General features: G+C 46.4%; 2 protein-coding genes across 7 annotated transcripts in view; one reads left to right on the top strand and one right to left on the bottom strand.

Moving 5' to 3' along the window:
• PTPN18 (protein tyrosine phosphatase non-receptor type 18) overlaps positions 1 to 7968 on the top strand; it is a 41082-nt gene extending 33114 nt beyond the window's left edge. For 2 of the 3 annotated variants that reach the window (XM_077920978.1, XM_028711988.2), the window contains exons 14-17: positions 3445 to 3524; positions 5938 to 5965; positions 6828 to 6932; positions 7504 to 7968. In XM_077920978.1, the coding sequence (XP_077777104.1) occupies positions 3445 to 3524; positions 5938 to 5965; positions 6828 to 6932; positions 7504 to 7571 (281 nt within the window). In that variant the 3' untranslated portion in view covers positions 7572 to 7968. Of the gene's footprint in view, positions 1 to 3444; positions 3525 to 5937; positions 5966 to 6827 lie in introns of all 3 variants that reach the window. The other variant, XM_077920979.1, reaches the window with a different exon arrangement.
• IMP4 (IMP U3 small nucleolar ribonucleoprotein 4) lies at positions 4856 to 19349 on the bottom strand. Of its 4 annotated transcripts, none has more exons than XM_028712006.2 (9): positions 19242 to 19349; positions 17890 to 17998; positions 17374 to 17457; positions 16280 to 16389; positions 15234 to 15366; positions 14291 to 14445; positions 12821 to 12915; positions 12084 to 12157; positions 4856 to 5953 (listed from the first exon to the last, which is right to left on the bottom strand). In XM_028712006.2, the coding sequence occupies exons 1-9, from the start codon at positions 19242 to 19244 to the stop codon at positions 5934 to 5936; spliced, it is 783 nt and encodes a 260-aa protein (XP_028567839.1). In that variant the 5' UTR covers positions 19245 to 19349; the 3' UTR covers positions 4856 to 5933. The 4 variants fall into 4 exon arrangements, with proteins under 4 accessions (XP_028567839.1, XP_028567840.1, XP_028567838.1 ...); XM_028712007.2 differs by lacking the exon at positions 4856 to 5953 and adding an exon at positions 8883 to 10176 and having other exon boundaries at positions 19242 to 19348; XM_028712005.2 differs by lacking the exons at positions 4856 to 5953; positions 19242 to 19349 and adding exons at positions 8883 to 10176; positions 18981 to 19120.
• Between the last annotated feature and the right edge of the window lie 278 nt (positions 19350 to 19627).

Raw genomic sequence — 19627 nt, 5'->3', positions numbered from 1 at the left:
CCAACGTGCACAGGCTGTTATCTACTACTAGCTAATGACAGAAGATACATTTGAACTAAGGATGTCCCTGGATCATAGCACATTTTCTTAAAATACTGTGCTAAACTAGCTCTGTGAATATCGTATGATTTCAATGCAAGTGAACAAGATTCTAGTCATCATGACAAATTTGGATTTGGGGGTATTTCATGGGGTTTTTCTTTGGGTGTACAGAACCCAAGCAAATTCAAATGGGAATTCACAAAGGCTGCAAACATAGATTAGATGTAACTAATAAAATCCATAGTAAAACATTAAAGGCTGCAAATATCATTCTTCAGTCATTTTTCCTGGATTGTTTTATTTAATATTTTAATGTGTTGTAATCCACTTTGATTCCCCCCCCCTTAAGAATATAAAGTGGTATAGAAATAGAAATACAATAATATAATCTTTATTGCGGCCCAACGACCCATAACATGGATTCAGAATAAAATACAGATTCATACAAAGAACCCCCCAGGGAAGGGAGACCGAAGCACTATTGGTTTAGTCATGGATATGTTGATCTGGCTTTGGTGAAAAGACGCCGATATGTTGGTACAGACAAATTTCTAAGATATGCAGGCGTCTGAAACTCGAACCCATAGTGAATTCCTACTGCTAATGGGCCACAGATAACATGAGATTGAGATCGGAGATCACTATGTGATATGTTTCAGAGGCTTTGCCTCAGAGATTCAAGGGTGGTATCATAGCCCAGATGGTACAGGAGAGAAGGTGGCATACCAAGCCAAGTGGCTTTTCTAACCATCATTTTCATCTATGAGCTGGCAAACTCCTCGTTGTTTAGGTATGGAAGGTATGGAACCCCTTCCCTAGGCCAAAGACTGAGATCTTGAGCCAGTATCTCAGGGCAGCCCACCATGCTTTACTTGATAGAAGACATTCACCTGTTTCTAAAAATAGTATTGCCTTTGGAACACAATTTGGAACTTGTAGGAGGGACCGGAGAAACTTTGCCTGGAAGTCATCAAACCTGGCGAATGAGCCATTGAACCAGATGTTTGAGGCCTAGAGGAGTTGAGAGACAGATTTTGCATTAAATACCTTAATGGCTGATGGAACATAATGGCCTCCCCTTTTATAAAAGAATTGAAGTATAGCCAGTTTGCTTACCTCCGCCTTTTGATAGGCAGTTTGCCAATGATGTTTCCAGGACTTGGAATGATGGAACAGAAGCCCTAGGTACCGGAAGAATTTGGTCTGCTCTAGTTTGTGACCGTCCAGTACCCATTTACTCAGGGACAATCTCTTCTCAAACACCAGGACTTTTGATTTTTCATAATTGATGGATAACCTATTACCAGAGCAGTAGTCTCAGAATTTCCTTAGTTGGTAGTTCAGGCCAGGTCTGGTTTGGGAGAAGATGGCCGTGTCATCTGCATACAGCAAGAAAGGGGTCTTTCTTGTCCCTATTTTTGGAAGATGGCCATCAGGGTCCATTAAGCTTGCCTCTAAGTCATTCAAAAACAAACTGAACATCTTATAAACTGTTTATAGGAAGTAAATAAGGAGGCCAGATACAGGATAAAGGAAGTATTTTTTGTTGTTGTTGTTTGTATTGTTGTATGTTATGCTCACTGTATGTTATGTTCACGTTTAATGAGGTGGATTTGTGTATTGGGGTGTGGGGGTTTGTGTTATGTTGTAAATAAAATTCCAATAGAAATTTAAATTAAAAACAAATAAACAACAAACTGAACAAGGTAGGGGCCAAAATGCATCCCTGTCTCACTCCCCTGGCCATCTCAATACAGTCTGAGAGCTGGCCCTGCAACCCACACCTAACCTGCAAATTGCTTCCACAGTGCAGGGCTTTAGTAAGATATAGGAGACGTTTATCCTTCAGTACTAGATGTAATTTGGACCATAGTTGGAATCCAGGGATGAAGTCAAAGGCAGATTTCAGGTCCATAAAGGCCACAAAGAGTTTTCCCTGTAGAGGTCTGGTGTACTTCTCAGCTAGGAGGGACAGCGTTAGACAGTGGTCTGATGTTGAGTGTTTTTGCGGAAAGCTGCCCGAGCTTCAGATATATTTATAGTCATTTAGAAAAGTTGTCAGTTTGTTACAGAGAAAGCGGGCATACAGCTTTTCTATAATTGAAAGCAGACTGACTGGCCTATAATTAGAAGGCATGTTTGGCTGGCCTCTCTTAAAGATTGAAACTACTATTGCATGTTTCTAGCTAGATGGTACTTTGCTTGAGTTAAAAGTGCCGCCAGAAGAGGAGCCCACCAGTGCTGATTTGATATGATCAATTCAGCTGGGATAAAGTCATTTCCTGGGGCCTTACCACTCTTAAGGTTCCCAATTAATGTATAGACTTCTTCCACTGTAACTGGGCTCCATTGTGGGAGCAGTGACAGTTCTGCTGAAACTTCATCATAAAAACTGGCGGGGAGATTTGAATTTTCCATGAATATATTTCTAAAATGGTTCTCCCATACCTGAGCTGGAATGGCACAGCTGGGGGCAGGAGAGCTATTGCTCAGGAAGCCAGAGACCAGTTGCCAGAAGAGTTTTGTTTCGTTGTTTAGCGAGGCATTCAGCAACAGAGGCCAGGAGTTTTGTTCAGACTGCCTTTTTTTTTGAAGCCAAAAGGGCTTTGTACTCTTTTTAAATTTTGAAATAAGTTGGGGGTAAATAGTTTAGGCCAGTGTTTCTATAGGCCAGTGTTTCTTCTTTGTGCGGCACTCTTGGTCGAACCATCTGCACCCTTTAGCAATGCGGGGCTTGCTGGCTGGGTTTATGTTAACAGAGACCACATCCTGCAAGAACTCAATGAGATTATCGTAAGTTGTCAGGGAGGAATCTGTTGATAGGTCATTGATTATACAGTGGTACCTCTGGATACGAACGGGATCCGTTCCAGAGCCCCGTTCGCATCCTGAAGCAAACGCAACCTGCGTCCGTGCATGCACGGGTTGCGATTCACCGCTTCTGCGCATGCACGTGATGTCATTTTGACCATCTGCTCATGCGTGAGTGGTGAAACCTGGAAGTAACGTGGAGCACAACCCAAAAGCACTCGACCTGAAGCAACTTCAACCCGAGGTATGACTGTAGTTGAAATATAGTTGTACCTCATAAGTCGAACGGAATCCATTCTGGCTCCTGCAGCCAATCAGAAGCCGTGGAAGCCGCGTCAGACGTCCAGGTTCCAAAGAATGTTCCCAAACCGGAACACTCACTTCCGGGTTTGCAGCATTCGGGAGCCGATTTGTTTGACAACTAAGCCATTCAACAACCAAGGTATGACTTTTAATAATACTAATACTAATATCATAATCCCGAGGAAAAGTTTAGGTCCCTCTGACCTGTCGTGGTTACAGCAAAGGGAGTACAGAAAGCACCTATCGGGAATAACCTTTTCTTTGTCTGATCTCTTCTCTCTGCTACAGGCGATTCCAATCCCAGAGTCACCTCCTCCTCTCACATCAATGGATTAGGGAAAAAGCCCCTGAGGAACCTGCTGCCCATAGTATGTTCTCTGCGCGGTGTTTCCCAGCCACATTTCTATGTCACAGGACCGGGATAAGCCTCCGACAAAAACTGTAGACCAGAAGGGATGGGGAGCCTGTAGCCCTTCAGATCTTCTTCAACTCCCACTGCCCCCTCCCCGACCATTGACCCTGCTGGCTGGGGAGGAGTTCAACAGCATATTGGAAGGGCCACAGAGTCCCCCAGCCCTAATTCAGATTGGTTTTTAGGGTGTGTGTGGCTTTACTAGACCTGGCCTCCAGGGTGCCAACTTGAATAAAATATGGGGGGAGGCAGGTAAGAGCCCCCCCCCACATAATCAATCCCAATACTTGTTGCCTGCAGACGATTTGAATGGCAATGGCCATCCACTTGGAGGGGGAGCTGGCATCCTCAAATATTTTTTTGGGGGGAGGGACTTTGGCCCCTAGGAGTTGGCTCCTATGCCTGGGCTCAAGTTCCTCTTCTACAATGTATTTGTTGTTTAGCTTTGGATAAGTTGCCTCAGCCTTGATTTTCCCTGTAGAATTGGAAAATTAGTGAACAACTACAGACAATGTGAACCTGATATTTCAAAACACTTTGCAAGTTAATAGTACACTGTGTGGGGATGATTAGGGAGGCAGGAGAGGATATATTATTTTATGATATCCTTCCTAACTTGCGCTAGCACGTTCCATATTCTAGCAGTTCCAAACATCCCCCTTTTTAAATTATGCAGCGATCAGCTTGTTGCTAACCCATCTGAGTCTTACTATTAAAGATTCCTTCCTGATAAAATCCCTTCTAATCCCTCTTAAAAAGAATAAACATAAGACTCTGATTAACATTAATATAAAAGTAGCTTACTCACAGATTCATTCAGGTTCACAGACATATCCCTGAAGGCAGACTTAGGTTACATAACAACTAGAACTATTCCATAAAGAAGTTAGTCCCAAGTGACTGCGACTAAGCACACACACTGATCCGAACATGGAGGCCGTGGGCTCCTCCATGCCAGTACAACAGACCGCACCTTCTTCAAGTCTGTCCCAGCTCAGGAGGAAACGGGAAGTCTTCTCCAGAGTGGGACAAAACATCCCCTAACGTGTCCACTGTAGGAATGTTGTACTTGACTGCAGCTTTACATCCCACACACTGGAGCATGAAACATGTTAGGCATCCCTAGGAATATGGAGGCAGTAGCAAAGGGAGGTTCAAGCCCCCTCCATTTCAGTGTGTGTGTTATGATTGAGTCAAAAGGGGGAAAGTCAATCCATCATTCCCCGCTCCCAGCTGTGCAGCTTAGTAAAGTCAGGGCTGGAGGAACAAACTGGCGAAAACTTGGCACTGAATGTAAAAAAACCAGATTCCTAAGAACCTTGGCTTTCACTTTATAAAACACACATAAACAAACACCAAGTTTCTAGCCATTGGGACTGAAGATGTGCTTGAAAATGTGCAGGCAATATTTAGTGAAGCCTCATAAGGAATTGCATATTTTGAATATGATTTTCCATAGTAAGCACGACTTCAGGAGGATACAAAATGACCAAAATGTACATAAAAAGTTATGCAAATAAGAAATTATTCACATGTGCTTGGCATCCTTAATTTATAGAAGCAGGGAGAATTCAATTTCCTTTGTAGCAAAATGGGTCTTCCCTTGGCTCAAATGTCTGGGCTGTTTCTCTTAGGTACACAACAGACAAAACCCTAAACATAAATATGCTAGAAGTCAATGAGGCAAAGTCCTTTGTTCTTACTCTGCAGCAGCAGCGGCAGGAGCAGGAGGGGCTATGTTGCTGACACACCAGAAGTCACTCCTGGTTCCTGAGAGGAGGAGCAAAGCAGCAGGGAGCTTGGTATGGCCCATGTGGCCCAGCAGAGCCCATCTGATGTTCCCACCACCTCACTTGCACCAAGCCCCCCCCCCCCGCTCCTCTGCACTTGGTGTTGGAAAACCAGCCTAGCAACCCTGCCCACTAAGGCTCACTCCATCTGTGTATAGCGATATAATTTTATTTCCCCCTAGATCTAACCATAGTGCTGCTTATTTTAAGAATAAGAGTGAGAACTCTTCCCTTCTTGTCTTGCCCCAGGTCATCTACAGGCAGCTGTTTCATCACCGGACGAAACAATGCTTTTATAATGCTTTTCTTTTGGATGAGCTTACTACCCTGGGCTCCTTCAAAAGCAAGGGCGGAATATACATTTAATAAGGGAATCAATAAAATGCATCCTTGTGCCTCTCTCATTCGCCAAGGGCAGTGCTAGAATGAAGTGTGTTTGAGCAGTGCAGCAATGTTTTATTTCACAGAATCATAGAGCTGGAAGGGACCCCAAGGGTCAAGCCCCTGCAATGCAGGAATCCCAGCTAAGGCATCCATGAGATTTCTTCTTCAAATACTTCTTTTCTTCCCTTGCTCTAGGTTTTTAGTTCATCACCTGGGAAGAAAGGTAAGAAGCAAAATACTTTCGAATGGTGATGGGGAACATGGATGTTGTTTGACTACAACTCCCATCATCCCTGACCATGGTGGGTGGAGCTGATGGGAGTCCAAAAACATCTACAGTACAGGGACGTCTACTTTTAACAAGGTGGAAAGAGAAGGGAGATAATGGGGTTTTGCCTCTTTTACATTGTGCTAGAACAGGGGATCATCAAATGTTGGTTGGCCACTGTGAGAACAGGATGTTGGGCTATGGTGGACCTGTGGTCCGATCCACTGGGACTCTTGCTGTGTTCTTTCTAAACTAGGGTTAGGCCAAGCTCAGAGAAAGTTACACAGAACCGATTAGCTGGATCCTCTTCAAATGGCTTACGACTCATTTCTGAGAGCGACTGCCTTCCAAGAGATGGAAAGGAAAGGGTGTATTCACTGCAGCAGTGGGGAACCTAGGCCCTCCAGATGTTGGTGACCAACAACACCCATCAACCCTAACAAGCAGTCAATGGACAAGGATAATGGGAGTTGTAGTTCAGCAACAACTGGAGCGTTAAAGTTTCTGCCTTATTAGTTTCCCACAACCTCCTGGAAGCTGTTGCTACCTTCTACAAGGTCTCCTTCAGAGTTGCCATACTGGAGTGCTAGTTTGTCACGACCCTAGTCGTTCCAGGATGACAAATCTCAGAAAGTGGTGCGGGAAAGTTGTGGGTCTTCCTTGTGGTCTGCAAGGCTCAGCTGGCACTCTTCTTTCAGCCCACTTTTCACAAGACATGAACATCCCTATATTCTAGCTTCCTAGATGATGTTTGCCCCAGTGTTTGTTACAGGCAAGCTGATGTGAGAATTGACATCCTCTCATGTTTTTTTACTAGCCCCACCATCACCACGGACTGCCCCCACCCAAGAATATGAAGATGTGGGCAACATCAGTCCCAGGAGTAGCCCAAATGCGGTGGTATCTTCTGCCAATGGAATGGGTAAGTAAGGGGACCTTTAGGCAAAAGGTCATGATAGTGCTGCAGGGTGCATTCGTGTGGAAACTGAGGGGGCGGAGAGGGCCAGGTTCCTACCCAAATCTCTCTCAAACACACACACACACACAAAGTGGTTCACACACCTGTGTAGATTTCAATATACATACTAGGGTCTACTGCAACTGCTTGCTTCACTGATCAACCCCACCTCTCTGCCACCACCTTTGCCAACTACCTCCCCCCCACATGACGACACCCACCTTCCTTTTTTCACACTGGAGCTGGTGCAGCTGCCTAGTGGCAGGCACATGAACTGCAGCATAATGACAGCCTTACATTTTTATGGGTACAGCAAGATATACAAACACCTCCAACATAATCCACGTTAGGAGGAAAGGAGAGTGAAGTTGTTAAAGATAGCTCAAGAGGACTGCATGATTCTCCACATTCTGTCATGTGTTAAACTTAAAATACACAAAAGGACAATTGCCATCAGAGATGTGAAGGGGAGGGAATCATAAAAGAAATAGAACAAACCTCTCAGTGCTTTGCCCATCTCCTCTTGCCCCTCCAGGGTTTAACTTCCGCATCGGGAAGCCCAAGGGACCAAGAGACCCTCCTGCTGAATGGAGTCGCATCTAGGCAGCATGACAGAGTGACAAGGACACGGCTTCTGCCATTGAGCAATACAGATCGGGACCAATACTGCTGCCTGCCCACTTCCTTAGGGAATAACTGTAAAAATAATAACCACCAGCAAATTGTGCCTCTGGGGCCATGGACCAAAAGGCAGCAGCAGTTGCATGCACTATACTCCAGGACTTTTCTACCAGAAGAGAAGGATATGGACGTGCTCGAAATGTTGGGATCCACCAGCTAAGGAATGTGTGAACCTGGCAGCCACCTTCTCTTCACCAGCTTCTTGAGCGGCTCTTAGTTGGCCAGGGCAGTTTTGCCCGCCAAAATTTAAAGCCTGGTACCCCATGCCAGGAACCATCAACACAGCACATCCCTCCTCCCATTAAACAATATTTGCTAATTTGTGAATTGCGCTTTTATCAACAGCCACTGGAGCAAATCCATTCCACTCAGGAGTCTGCCTGATTGCCCCATCTTATGTCAATTTACATTTCTCCTCTTACTTACTACAGTCATTTCTGCAACCTAGTCTATGGAATGGGAAGGAATGGAAGGAAGACATTTGGTGCCTTTGGGATTCTTGTTCTTCTCCCATCTGGAGGGGGTAAAATCAAGGCCTGGCACCAGCACTTCAAATTAGCTCATTGGGTTAGGGAACGCACCCCCCCCCCACCGCTGGGTGTTCCAATTGCAACATATTACTTCTCACATGCAGAATACTTTTGTCAAAAGATTGCACTCATAAGGCTGGGGAGAATGAGGAAGGAAGATGGAGCTCCTCCCTTGCACCAGTTACTGTCCTTGTTTTGGTTTTTTTTCTTTTTAGTCTGAATGTTCAATTGCTCTGCTCTTTCCAAATCTCTTGCTGGAGAACTAGAAGCTTCCTGGATGTCTGACTTTCCTGGAAAGTAAACACACAAGAGCTCTGATCTACCCAGGCTTTGGGATGCTCACATCCATGCCACTTTGGAGTCCATGTAAGCAGTGCTAGATGCCCTATGGCAGGTATGTCCAACAGGTTGATCGCAATCTACTGGTAGATCCCTGTGAGGTTTTGGTAGATTGCAGCCGATCTCTGGCTCCCTTTCCTTAGTGTCGCTAAAACTGACTCCTGCCTCGCCCTCCATTGTTGTTTGATCTCTGGAAGGGAAGACGGAGCTTTCTCTGTGTTGCTGTTTTCATCCATAGCGATCTTCTTGTGAGTGAGTTTACCCCTTTGTCCCTTGCCTTTACCCCCCAAAAAACTGGAAGCCCCCCAAAAGCTATTTTTGAACCCCCAAATTGGGGCTTTCCTTCCAAAAAAGAGCTCAACAGTAGATTACTGCCAGTTTTTAATTCTGAAAGTAGATCGCAGTCTCTTGAGAGTTGGCCACCCCTGCCCTATGATTTAACTGCCCTAGAGGAAAGCACCAGGAAGAGAAGATGGACGTATAAAAATCTGTAAATACCAGTGGTGGGGAGTGGTTGCTGCCCCCATCCCTTAGAACTCCATCACATTGGCTGATACAGCCATCAGAAGGGAAGCATTCCACATCACCTAGGGGTGCATTCTATGCCAATTTCCCTCCCTTCCGCTACTCTGTAAAACTCCTCCCACAATCCCCAATTTCCATCAATCAGCCTGCCTACTCTGGGATCCTCTCCAAGAAAAACATTTTCTGTGAAACAGAGAGATGAGAAATACATCTCACAAAACTAGAGCAAAACAAAGGGGCAGGGAAGAATTTGGGGCCCCATTGAAATCTATTCTACTAGCCATTCTCCCATTTCCAGGAAATATAGCTGCGCCAAGTTGACTTACTCTGTGGAACAGAGAAAGAAAAGTAATTCCATTTGTTCTATCAGGCCAGAAATCATGAGAGTTGTAGTCCAGCAACATCTGGGAGGCACCAGGTTTGACAAGGCCATGTTTTCTATCCTGCCTGCTCCTTAACAGCAACTAGGAGCGATTCCATCTTCACTCATTCTAGGACTGCTTGAATGGGCGTCAAAGTGGGCCTTCTCTTGGCGACCACTGCTGCCCTCGTCATCCATTCCCCTGATGCTGTTTTTGGAAGGAAGGAAGGAATGACAGGGCTCACTGTAATATGTAGCCCAGTATGTGTGCGCCAAACCCACAACTGAACAGGGATGCAGAGCAGGAGAGCAAGCTTCCAAGATGCCCCCCCCCGGTACAAAATAAAAACAAAAAACCCCAGGTAGAATGCTCTGTGCCTGGAGAGGGAATCTGTCATGGAGATTCCTGCATGGCAGGGAGTTGGACTAGATGACCCTTGGGTCCCTTCCAACTCAAAGATTCCATGAAATCTAAGAATGCTTGGCATAGTTGGGGGGTTTTTGTGTCCTTTGTCTGCATGGGCCAAGGAGATTTTCAGTGGCAGAAAGCACAGGTTTATGGGGTGAATTTGAAGACTCCAGTTCACAGAGGCCCCAGGCTCCAGGCAGTGGACAGCCTCCTTGAGGAGGAGGAAGAGAGAGGCAGTGTGGAGTCCATGCTACTCCACGCTGAGGAATTTCCGCTTCTTAGCTGTGCGAGTGTATGGGTGCCAGCGCCACTCCACATCTGCTGTGCTCTCCTGCTCCAAGGTTCCCAGTTTGATCATATATACTGGAATAAGAGAAGAGCAGCTTTAGAGTCTCATCCAGCTCCACTTGAAGCAGACATGCAGCACCCACCAACCCCTAACTCTGCACAGTTCTGCCTGTTAGTCCAGACACCCACCCAACTGCAGCCTTCTAAACTTTTGGCAGAAAACATTTGGACACAGACAACAAGGAAGAAGAAATGTGGACTAGCAAATACCACGGTCGTATCTTGCAAGTGCTTTCTCTATGTGCTTGAAGCATTTCACACACCTTTATCTCAATCACAAGAATGGCTTTGCTGGAGCAGACAGGAGGCTCCCCTAGGCCAGTGGCCCACTTCACCAATCACCACCAGCCAGGCGCCTCTGCAAGATCTCAAACAAGGCCTGAAGGAGATGGCCATCACTGTGTGGTACCTGGAGGCATATTGCTTCTGTAAATGGAGGAGAACCTCTGGTGGGGGGAAACTGTGGCCCTCCAGGGGTGTTTGGACTACAACTTCCGTCATCCCTGAACACTGGTCCTGCTGGCTGGGAGTCCAACCTTTGTTCACTATGAAAAGCTACTGTGACTGAATAAATGGGTAAAAATGCTTCAAGTGCGTCATAGTAGTCTAAAGCAGTTCCACTGCTGTGACATTGAGCTCTTTTAAAGTGGCACTCATGGCTGACCTAAATTAAAAGGCAATCAGGCTTGTATGTATTGCAACCAAATATCTGGAAAAGAAATTCCTCTAGAGCAGGGATGGCCAACTCCTGAGAGACTGAGATCTACTTTCAGAATTAAAATCTGGCAATGATCTACCCCTGGTTTTTGGGGGTTCAGGTCAAAGTTTTTGAGCTTTTTTAGGGAGGGGGAAAGCCCCACTTTTATACAAATACTTTCTTACAAGGTAATTTCTGTTTTTTGGGGGGGAGGTTAAGGCAAGGGTCGAAGGGAAGAAGTCACTCACAATAATATCGCTTTGAATGAAAACAGCCACTTCCTCTCCACTGGTCAGACAACAGTGGAGGGGGGGGCGGGGAGGGCAGGAGTCAATTTTGCTGAGGAAAAGGAGCCAGAGATCGACCTGCAATCTACAAAAACCTTGCGTGATCGACCTGTTGGACATCCCTGCTCTAGAGCATACGAAAGTAAATGTATGTAATCGTTTTTCTGTAATTGCGTTATGTGGTGTGTGTTTTTTAATATTTACGATTTGGCACACTCTTAGAAGTGAATTAAGGCTGAACAGCAGCCTGCCACTTTAATTTACTAATCAGGTTTGGCATTCAAATGTTGCAGGAGAAAGAAAAAAGAGGCAAGGAAGCAACACCCCAAATTCTTGTGAAACAGGCTCCAGTCAGAGCCAAACTCCAGGCTCAAATATATCACTTTGTAAGTAAAAAGGGATGGAATCACATCAAATGCTCTTCTATGCTTAAAAAGAATCAGCAACCATTATGTGCATGGCAAGGTTCCCCAATGGGAGGAAGCACAGCCTTTCCCTGACATGCTGAAGCTTTATGCAGAAGGACTCTTGTATAAAACAGACTTATCTGATGGTGCCATCCTCCAGTTGCACAAGGAAGCGGTTCAGCTCCTGGAGGGCTATACTACGGATATTTCTGAAGGTATAATTCAGCCCTAAGTGACACATTCCAGCCATTCAACAGTTGGAGATTTCAACAGCCAGAGATTTTTACACCCACCCACTTACCTAGAGGAATGGTGGCAGTTCAGGGGCACATTCCAGCCAGGCAAAAGTGCCTGAGGTAAGTGCAGAGCAGGGCTGGGAAGCGGCTGTGGCTCGAGGAGTGCCTGCTGTGGAGGCCTGGAGGGCCACATTCACCCCTGGGCCTGGAGTCCCCCACCCTCTGCTCTGTTTGCCCTATATTCCATTTGTGGATTTGCACCATGCCCTTCCAGTGTTCTAGGCAGCTGACTTACGTTTCATCTCAAACCTTGGCCCAACCTCTGTAAGCTCTACGTTCCGGTGGTCGGTCTTCTTGTAGACGTGGTGCCTGCCACAAAAAAAACAAGTTTTGTTAAGAAGCTAGTGCTGGAACAATCCCCAACAAGCCCATACTCACCGACTACCTCCCTTTTTGCTGCTGCCCTCTCAGTGCCAGCCCCAGAGTTTGGCGCAGAGCAGAAGAGTGACAGGTCCCACAGCGCAAGGAGACCTGGCTGAAATCAGATGCACCGTCTTTCTAGGCAAATGGGCAGCCTTTCGTTTCCCATATATGCTGCAGCAAGCAAATACTGTAGCAATGCTTCTCCGAACACATGGAGGACTATGGAAGGAACTTGTTGAATTAGCACACTCGTGCCTTGCTCTACTTTGTGCTTTTTAGAATCTTTTATGGTCCTTTTGTCATATCTCAAACTGACTCTGCTGGGTTGCAGTTTGTTGTGTTTAATTCCACCCCCCCCCCAATAAAACAAAAACTCTTTGCCACATCAGCGGAGAAGAGGTTGGAGGCCAGCATTCTTGGGGGGACCAGCACTTTGAACTGCAGCCTCTCCCCCCCTTGCAATTCACCCCCCACTTCAAAGAGAGCAAGTGTCTCTTCACCGCTCACCCCACTCACCCCACACTTTTGCAACCTATCAGTGGGACCAAGAAGAGAAAAGAGAACACTGGCAGCCAGCCCTAGCAGAAACACAAGACAAGTTCCCCCTACCGGAAGGAGATGTAGTCTTCTTGGTTGGCAAAGGTGATGACCCGTTTGCTATCATCTTTGGGCACTGGAAACAGGTACTTGAGAATGCTGGTGAGCTGAGGAGGGAGAAGTGAGGAGAATGTGGGAAGACTTGTAAGCTGGTAGAAAATGGGACAGATCCACACCATACTTTTAAAGCACATCCAGCACACCCTTCAAGCACATGCTGGCCCCCCAAGAATCCTGGGAACTGTTGTTTGTTAAGGGTGCTGTGAACTGTAACTCTGTGAGGAGGACACTACAGTCCATGGGGAAAGCCATGTGCTTGAAAGGTGTGTTGAATGTGCTTTAACCGCCCACAGAACATGTTTGATGAATCCCAGAAGCAAGATCTTCCACCACTGGGGAAGCTCTGGCCTGCAGGCCCATGAGACTGTTTGCCCCAAACCCATCCACCAGAACCCTGGCATAAGATAAAGTGTTGGCTGGGTCAGCTACACAGATGATTGACAAGTGGACGACCCAGCTGCCCTGTCCAGGCTGGGGTGAGAGACCAGGATTCAGCAGGCCCCCACCCCTGGCTTACCCCTCCCCCAGTTTAGATTATAGGAGTTGGAGTGCAACAGCATTTGGAGAGGCTAGAGGGTCGCCGTCCCTCCACACCCTAATAGACCCTTAGTTTGTAACCCTAAACCTGCCAGTAAACTCAGTTGGACTTCCAAGTACAAAATATAAAAGTTCTTTTACCACTCAACAAAAATAACAAGCCCTGACCTTCACTTCATATGGAAGATGCTCCAATCTCTCAATCGTTCCGGTTGCTCTTTCTGTACTCTCCCACCCAACCCCTGTACTACAGGATCTTCATTTGAGCTGGGGGGACCAGAACTGCACAGTGGAACATATTGCACAGAATGCAATATGCCAAGGTTTGCCCTATGTGCACAAGACTCCATGGGCCAGAGCGAGACTTGGGCCGATGTTCTCCACCACATCCCTCTCCTTTTCTCCCTTTCTCCTAAACTTGGCTTCTTGTTGTGTATGAAACCAGAGAGTGCCATTCATGACTGTTTTGAGGGTTTTATTCTTTTAAAATCAAGCAGTGTATAAATGTTATGAAATAACTAACTAATTAAGGTTAGTTTAACAAGCCAACTTCAGAAACCATGGTTTGAAGTTGTCTTGTTGAGAAACTGAGCAGAGGGTTTTTTTAAGAAACCATGATCTCTGGTTAGCATGCAAGGACAAGCAGAAATTAAGGGACGGTGATAGCAAATTCTGCTAAAGTCGTCCTTCCAACTGCACAGAAGCATGCAAGCCTGTTGCGTTTGGACTTGTTCCAGTTCACACAGAGAACTAAACCATGGTGTACATATGAACGGGGCCAGTACCCCAAAGGCAGCCGCGCTAGATTCAAAGAAATGCCTTGAGTGCCCACTTTTCAATCACAAATAGTGACTTTGCTCATTTTGACCTCCAAGTGCATCTTACCCGCTGCCCAAGACGGGAAGTGAAGTTGTGAAAGATGAGGTGTGGATGTGCCTCTGACATGGTGCCAATGTCTGGGATGTCGTGGCGCATGACCACATTGCAGAGCGTGAAGAAGGCAGTGGGGCCAAACGGCAAGTGGCTGATTATGAGGCCATCTACATGGTGATAAAAAGGTGGCTAAGTTAGTCAGGCCCCATCACCAGTGACTGCAAGCTGAGAATAAAATCCCCCGGCGGTAAAAGGCAATGCCTTGCTATCAGTGCTATGGAGCTCAGGCACCAGTTCTACCTCCTGCTTATAGACACAGAAAACTGCCTTATACACAGAGTTCATTTAGCAGGAAACCAGGCAGAGGGCCTTCTCGGTAGTGGCGCCCGCCCTATGGAACGCCCTCCCATCAAAGAAATAAACAGCTATCGGATCTTTAGAAGATATCTGAAGGCAGCCCTGTTTAGGGAAGCTTTTAATATTTGATGAATCATTGTATTTTAATATTCTGCTGGAAGCCACCTAGAGTGGCTGGGGATGGGCGGCATATAAATAATAATTTATTATTATTAATTATTATTATTATTATTACTACTACTACTCCTCCTCCTCTATCCTTTCTACTTTGACTGTCATTAGCTCACCAGGTTTTCTGAAAGCAGTTTTTCCCATGCAAAACATGTGCTCTACCCACTAAGCAGCAGTTACACACCTAACTACGGAAGCCACCACCAAAGAGCAGGATCCCAGCAAAACCGCTCCCGGTCACTCATACAAGTGAGCCATTCTACACACTGCATAGGCAAAGATTAAAAACTGCTCCCACAATCTAACAAAGGTAAATTGACAGTTCACACATAGCAACATTTGCTCTCAACAACATTTGTTTCAACTCTCTAATGTGATGCAATCCACGTCACCCCTGCCCACACCCAGCCCCGGTCAAGCCACTCACCTGGGACCCCTCTGTGCTCATGCACCACCAGCAGGTCGGTGACCCCGTTCGCTTTGCAGGCGCGGACAAGGGCCCCCACTTCATGTCGGCCTCGGTTCATACGCTGGGCCCCAGGGAAAACCAGCTTGACTTCCTAAAGAGGAAATGGGTGGAAGGAGATGGGAGAGTGATCAGGAGGCATAACCTGCAAGAGTCAGATTCAGGGTCACCTAGTGGTTAAGGACAGGTTGGCACCAGAATGCCTAAAACGCACATCCGCTAACCAGGAATGCCCAAGCCTTCATGCAACACAGAGGATGAGAGCAGGAGGTGCACTCTGCACATACTCCAGAGGCATTCAGTTACTACTTCTCCACAGTCCCAAGACAGGGCCCTGGCTCACACTCAAGCCTTTTGGTGGGTCTCCAACATAACCTTCCTAACTAGGCCCAGCAAAGACCTGCTAGTTAGACCTGGAAGAGATATATCATGGACTGATCCCAGAACCTCTTATCACCAAAACAGGAAACACCGGAGGCCTTGCTCCAGACCTCCTCACTGCATGAGGTACTGCAGGCTGCTACTAAGAGCAGGGACTTTTCATCTATGTTAGCTATCTTTGTAGAATGTTCTTCCAAGCAAGATCTCTCACTATTATTTTAGGCGCTTGGTTAAAAGGAGGATGCTGAAAGCGGCTTTCAGCCAAGTAAAATTTACTATTATAGTTGTTGTTATTTGTTATGCTATGCTCTTGGGCTGCTGTCTGAATTGCTTTTGGGGGGAGGGCAGTTTAACTATGTTGCATTTACACTGTTCCATCACTGCTACTGTTATTTTTATATGTTGTATGATGTCATGTTCCTAGAAGTTGCCTTGAGCATTCCCTTTCATTTTTTAAAGTTTTATGGATTTAAGCTTTTAAAACAACGAATGCATAACACTAAGCTGAGGAAGGTGATTGATCTTCCCTCCTTCCCTATAGTGGGCACATAGCTTTTCCACCCCTCTTCCCCCACATGCACATATACCTCTTCCTAAAAGAGAAGGAACAAGTGCTGCTTGCTTACTTTGGCAAACATCTTGAGGCGGGAGCTGGGGTCGCGGGAGGTAGTGACCATGATGCGAGGATCCTCCACACCCGCCCAGCGGTACTCGTCGTCCATGTGGCTTTTCACACCTACCACGGCAAGGCAAATTACAAAGGCAAGTGACAAATCCACAGACACTCTTTGAACTCTTAACAAGCAAGCACATACCCTGCAGCTGCACTCATCTGGAAACCAAACTTGGGTTGCAGAAAAGAAGAACTTTTTTAAAAAAGAAAACAAGTGGTTCAGTGGTTCATCCATGCTCAGGGATGATTTGAAAATTTCTAAGGGTCTTGGCAGAGCACTTAGTGATTTTTCTGCCGGCTGTAGCAATTGCAATCTGCTGTGTTAGATGCTATAGGATTTTTCTAGCTGGTTCATTTACTTCTTATATACTGTATATTATTGTATACAAATCTGAAATCCATAGAATTCAAAAAAATCACTATGAATGCTTCTGTCTTCAACCACAAAACCACAGGCCAGTTTGGGAATGCCTCTACCAGAGTTCAAGGTTGCCTGGAAACCACAAACTAAATGATTGGAAAAGGATAGGCTACGTGGTTCATCAGCAGAGAGAGGAAAACACATCATACACCTGGGGAACGTCCTCCTCATCCTCTTCATGTTCATTTATAATTCACTTCTGGAGCAGCATTCCAATTCAAATCCAGATCTACAGGGCTCCGACAAGTGATGCAGAGGTAAGTTGCGCTAATGTGACAAATACAACACTTTCAAATGTGCCAAATTTCAACTGGAAATTGGTTGATTGATCCAATTAAGTGGGCCTGATGGGCTTTGTAGTCCAAATCCTCTGGAAGGCTCCAGGTTAAGAAAGGCTGATTTATAAGATGCCATTAGTGAGAAGTAATGCAATAGGGAATGCAATAGCTAATTCCACCACTGTCCTCCTTCTAGTTGTTGTCTTCTTCCTTCCAATTCCCTTTCTGCCATTTTGTTCTCTGTTCACTAAGGGTAAAGGCTACAGCCTGAGGATGCTTCCCTCAAAGCCAGTAAAATGATATATTAGTTTTACCATTCTTACCATTTTGCTCATATCAGCTACTCACCTTCTCCACCCCCATCATCAAATTCGAGAGCCTTCTGGAGCCCCAGAGCCTCCCTCCGCAATTCCGTGGGGATGAGGCAGTTCTCTGGAAGGGAAGAGGTAAGAGGAGTTACGAAAAGCAGACACAGCTGCAGGGCTCTTGACCACCATTACTGACTTCGGGGAAATGCATTATAGGGAAATGCAAGACATACATTTTTCAACGGGCTTTTGAAGCCGAGTTATTACTTTATGTCACCCCTTTCCTCCAAAGAACTTGAAGCAATGTAACAGTGTTCTCCCGCTGCCTGTCCATTTTATACTTAACAACAGCCCTGTGAGGCAAGTTAGGCTGGAAAATGGCGGCTGGCCCACTGTCACCCAGTGAGTCACCGTGGGTCTCCCCAGTCCTAAGAGTTTACAAAGGCCAACTGCTCCTGCATCTACAAGACACTGTACACATGCAGGTTTCCACAAAAGGCACCCTTCTCAGCATACACACATCAGTTTTGAGCAGATGCAAGTTAGTTGTTCATACCATCTAGTGCTTTTTTAATTTTTTCCTTCTTCTCCTGGATCGCCCGAAGCTTTTCCTCCTGGGCTTTGCGGTAAAGATATTCTCGCCGCTGGCGGGCTTCCCGGCGCAACTAAAAGAATACAAAGGTATGAATGGAACGACAGAGAACACGCTCTCTCCACCACTTTCCAGTTTAACAAATCTTCAGGACAAGGACGGATGATCACTTCCTAAATACCTGCTAATCCTCAAGTGAGGATGTGTCCAAACGTTTGTTCCCAGTCCAGCAGAAACTATGGCCACATGCACACCATACATTTAAAGTGCTATGCTATGCCTTTAAGCAGCCACACCTTCCTCCAAAGAATGATGGGAGCTGTCATTTGTTAATGGTGCTGTGAGTTGTTTGGAAACCGGTTTCCCTCCCAGAATGGTTTAATCACAGGGAACTCTGGAAATGGTAGTACTTGGAGTGGAACAGGGGCAACTCTCAGCACCCTTTACAAACTACAGCTCCCATAATTCTCGGGGGGAAGCTATGTTTAAAGCAGCATCATAGCGGCTATGTTTAAAGTGGCATTATAGCCCTTAGGCTATAATTCCCTAGCAGCCGATGCCATATTGTAAAGTGTCAGGACATAGGACACTGTTCTACTGCAAACCTAAACACATTTACTGTACTACAGAGCATATACCTCACTGAACATTGTTCCGAGTAAACATACATAAGACTGCATGGTTAGGGTCACATAGCTCATTTATTCAAAATGGGTTTAATCACGCCTAAGCACCCACTGGATTGTGGCCATTGAGTTCTGAATCACAGAATGTCAGCCTTGGAAAGGCCCCTGGAGAACATCTAGTTCAAGCCAATATTCAATGCAAAAACCTACAGCACCCCTAACAGGCAGCAGTCTGGATTCCTAACGGATAGCTATCTGGACACCTGCAAATGAAAGAAAACCAACGCGGCCCATAAGGCAGTCAGACTGTTCCACTCTCAAAGAGCTCTTCGCATTCGCTAGTCATTGTGGGTCTGAAACTGAGAAGAGGAGTCGAGGCAGCAACTGGTTACAATTTGCTCCTCTCCCACGATGCACTACTATGCCAACCATTACGAGTGATTCCTAGGATAGCGCTGCCGCTGGGCAAGCGGGCCTGGCCACCCAAAGCTGCTGCTACCAACACGGCCGCCTTCAGGATCCCTGCTTGAGCTGCAGCTGCTGGGACGCGGCCCGCTCTGGACCGCTTCCCCAGCAGCGCCACGGGAAGCCCCTCGGCCGGCCTGGCAGGGCCCCCTTCGCCCCACAGCACCAGCAGCGCTTTCCCCAGCGGCCCCCGAAAAGCCTCCGCCGCTGCCGGCGGCTCCTCACCATGCTGCTTCCCCACCACGCCGGACTCCACCTCGCGCCGGAAGATCTCGCCCCTTCCTGCCTTACCGCCCCTTCCCATTGGCCAGCGCGAGCCTGATAGAGCGGAAGAGGACGCAAGCGGAAGGCCGTTTGCCCACAGGAAAGATGGCGGAGCAAAAGAAGCTAAATGAAGGATGACTAGAAGGGTGTGCCAGAAACAAGGATGGCGGCCCAACTGCTCGCGCAATGGTGTTGCAAAGCAAAGGGCTTGATACCCTTAGGATTCTCGATTAGACTTCCGGTTCCCGAATGCAATGGTCAGCAAGGGTGATGGAAAGACAACCGAATTAATGTTTAAAATCCTAGTTTCCTTCCTCCTTAATTTTCCATATCCCCAGGATAATTAA

The sequence above is a fragment of the Podarcis muralis genome, chromosome 17 (genome assembly GCF_964188315.1).
Source record: "Podarcis muralis chromosome 17, rPodMur119.hap1.1, whole genome shotgun sequence".
NCBI lineage: Eukaryota > Metazoa > Chordata > Lepidosauria > Squamata > Lacertidae > Podarcis > Podarcis muralis.
The sequence above is the reverse complement of the archived record's forward strand: the minus strand, read 5'-3'. Positions and strand labels throughout refer to the sequence as shown.

Excerpts from the sequence above, each read along its gene's own strand:
- IMP4 (XM_028712007.2), bottom strand. Across the intron at positions 15,367-16,279 it reads GCCTCAAGATGTTTGCCAAA|GAAGTCAAGCTGGTTTTCCC; the intron begins GTAAGCAAGCAG and ends TTTCCTCTTTAG. Across the intron at positions 10,177-12,083 it reads GCCAAGGTTTGAGATGAAAC|TATATATGATCAAACTGGGA; the intron begins GTAAGTCAGCTG and ends CTCTTATTCCAG.